The following is a 3,262-nucleotide window of genomic DNA, read 5'->3' as shown; positions in this document are numbered from 1 at the left end:
TAGAGTACTCGACTACAAAAAAAATCTATTGCTGCAGCCCTACTCTGAAAGAGGTAATGTCAAAATGTGGTGCTTTGGCCTACTGGAGATTTTTGGACTTCAATTGCATTATTTCTATGGGATATATATGCTAAAATTGCAAAATAAATAAATGAATAAATTAGGCAAAAATGAAATTTTTAACTTGCTAACTTGATTCTCTCTGATCCAGTAACATATATACACATATTTACGCTTCTGAATAAATTTCCCAAGTACCCTCTTCTTTATTGTACCTTCATCATTCAAATAGACCTTGTAGTTACAGAGTTATACTCATTTAAAGATGGGCTGTAAATTTTGAGCAGTAGCCTAATTAAAGAGGCTAGGGCTTAAATGTCAGGTGAAACCTGTGTTAGTGTGGTTCTTTCTGGGTTTAACTGGCTCATTTTCTGAAAAACAGATGCAAACTGCAGAGTTTCTGGTGTCCCTCCCTCTGGTGCTCATGGTAGAGATGGAAAACTAAAGAATGAAAAAACACCAATGCGTTCCACCCAGAAGAAGGGTTTGTTTTTCAGTTTGAAATTTGAACAGTTTAACCAGAAAAATCACTGTAAAGAAGAGACGAAGGGCTTTTCCTTAACTCTCAGTAAACAGTTTATTTATATGAATTTTTCACTTTACATGAATCAGGACAATCATTTTCTCTCATTTTTGGTTAGATTTTTTTTTTTTCTTATCAACTTTTTGAATGGTATAAAAATACTTCATGGATCTACCCAGTGGTTTTTTTAATACTAACAAAGAAAAAATACATTTTTCTTTCAACAGACAGCACATTGCAAAAAAAAGTTTTTTAACATAGTTTTAAAAACAAAACATCGATCCCATTTATTTACGCTTTATTGCTCTTATAGTAGTAGTAGTATAGAAGTTGAACAGTATACTACCACCCTGCAGCTGCATCATACACACATTTAGTATTTTTCCAAGTGAAGATTGATTCAGTAGATCTATGATGTTTCTCTGCAGCAGAATTTGATGTTGAATCAAGGAAAGCAGTTGACTATTGGATGTAATCAGACGGACCATCTCCTAGAAAAGACCGTCATGACTCTGAAGTCTTCTCCTGTGGCCGTTTAGGGGCAAGGCTGAGCGTTCGGCAGAGGCACGCATCGATCCACAACAGAGTGGATCCCTCCAATGTTGACTCCTCTGAACATCCCGCTGATGGATGTCGATGTGGTCCGTCCGTTTCTGTACGTGCGGCTGAGGCGAGCCGTGAAGGGGATATCTGCCTCATACTTGCGCCCCACCATGCTGACGCTGCAGGAGTGGATCGGGGGAACGGTTTGCTGGATAGAGACGGAGTGAGTGGTCGACTTCATCACAGTGGTTCCGCTGGAGAGAGTTTCTGTTGTCTCAGTGCTAAACGAGATACCAATAGACCCAACGAAGGGGATGGAGGCGGTGATGCTGCTGCTGACCCCAAATGTGAGGGAGGTGCTGGAATCCCATCTTTTCTCCTCCTGATATGTTCTTGAGAGTTGAGCTGTCTTTACAACTGGGCTGCACTCATTATTGATGATGGATGACTGGCTTAAGACCTCTGGAGGGTGCTCTGTGACTTCTACATTGGCAGTGTCGTAGACAACATCATACATACGCTCTGAGTAGATATCTTTGTTGATGGTCAGAACCTGGTAGTCCCTGTACCAGTACTCATCACCCTCCCAGGGGAGATAGAAGCACTCGTGGCTTGAGTGCACCTTCCCAAGGCCGTACTTGTTCTTCCCAACATACTTATCTCCCCAACTGCAGGTCTGAACTGAGTTTTGATGCACCCCACCCCATGAGTTATCCTTCCACTCCAAAACCTCGAAGTTGTCTCTGTTCACCAGGATTTCAAATGGGTATGCATACTTCTCTACTCCTGCATAGGGGTAGTGGCAGTAAGAGCCCATACTTGGGTTGAAGAAGCCTGACTCGCAGCCGTACTTGCAGACGTAGTCGTAGCGTTTGGCATAACTGTTGTAGATATAAACAGCACCAGAGGGGATGGATCCGTACGACGTCTGCCATCTCAGAGTGGAGCCATGAATGCGGATGGTGGGAGATCCACCTGTTCTGTTAAAATCAGGAGTCAGAAAAGGCAGCCGTGACCTGTTGGTGGGGATTTTGGGGATTCTGTTCTCTAGCTCCGGGTTCAGGTAGGGAACTGCACATTGGAGATAAAAGAAAAGACACTGATTAAATTACCATACGGGGTGTTTAAGCCATTCTGATGGTGACTTTTTCAACTCGGGCTGTTGGTGACCAAAAATGTGCCATTGAAACCCATGAAAACACAGTCTTTGATCCTCCACTTTCCAAAAGGCAACCATAACAAATAAATAAAATCTTGAAATTTTGAACAAACAAAAAAAAGAAAAAGATAATAAAAAAAGCATAAAAATCAAGGCAGTTATAATCCAATTCAAGGAATCCACTTTGCATGTTTAATAATTAAAGGGAGGGTATTATACTTTTCCGATTTTTAAAACATAAATATAAAGTCACACTGTTGTGTGTCCATATGTGACGCCCACTAATGTGTGGTCACATGTGGGGTATAATTTTTTAAAATTTTTCCTTAATTTTTCTTCTGTCAAATTATTATTTAAAGCACAGTTAATAGTTTTTTTTGGACTATGAATACAAATCTGTATGCACCTCCAGACCAGTAGGGGCAGTATGGGACGGGCTCGGCTTCTGCAGAGTGTGAATACGGTAGAGCCGCCATCTTGCCTCCATTGTATCCACAGCAACGAAACAACTAAAGCCACGTCTCTGCCTCTCTTCTTTGTTATACTGTTTTACAGGTTTGTAAAGTACAAAACAAGTTGAAGTGACAGCGTTTCATTCACTAATACAATGTGTCGGGTTATAAACATGTAGATTGGGTCGTAATGTTAACAGGAAAAGCCGTTATGCCAAGTGAAAGAGTGTACAGTGTTATCAGCTAGCGCTAAGGTGGGAATGCTAACAAGCTAGCGGTTGCTACAACATTAGTTTCAAGCTCTGTTTTGGCTTATGTGTTTTGCTTGAGTTTAATGTTAGTTTCAGCGTTACTTGTATGCTTGTATGCTTTTCCTGAGCAGTGCTTTTGTGTCTGTGTTAAAGATGCACTTTAGTAGTTAGGATCATTTACAAATCATACAGAGACACACCTGAACACACACTACACATACCTGCGCACACACCACACGCACGCGCACACACGCACATACTCACGCGCACGCGC

At 41.3% G+C, this 3,262-nt stretch overlaps 1 protein-coding gene across 1 annotated transcript; it reads right to left on the bottom strand.

The window, feature by feature from the left end:
• Positions 1-1,118: 1,118 nt before the first annotated feature.
• LOC121509794 (natterin-3-like) lies at positions 1,119-2,761 on the bottom strand. The gene is made up of 2 exons (XM_041787455.1): positions 2,692-2,761; positions 1,119-2,197 (listed from the first exon to the last, which is right to left on the bottom strand). Exons 1-2 carry the CDS (start codon positions 2,759-2,761, stop codon positions 1,119-1,121), a joined length of 1,149 nt encoding a protein of 382 aa, XP_041643389.1.
• Positions 2,762-3,262: the final 501 nt, after the last annotated feature.

Source organism: Cheilinus undulatus, linkage group 5 (genome assembly GCF_018320785.1).
Source record: "Cheilinus undulatus linkage group 5, ASM1832078v1, whole genome shotgun sequence".
Lineage (NCBI taxonomy): Eukaryota > Metazoa > Chordata > Actinopteri > Labriformes > Labridae > Cheilinus > Cheilinus undulatus.
The sequence above is the reverse complement of the archived record's forward strand: the minus strand, read 5'-3'. Positions and strand labels throughout refer to the sequence as shown.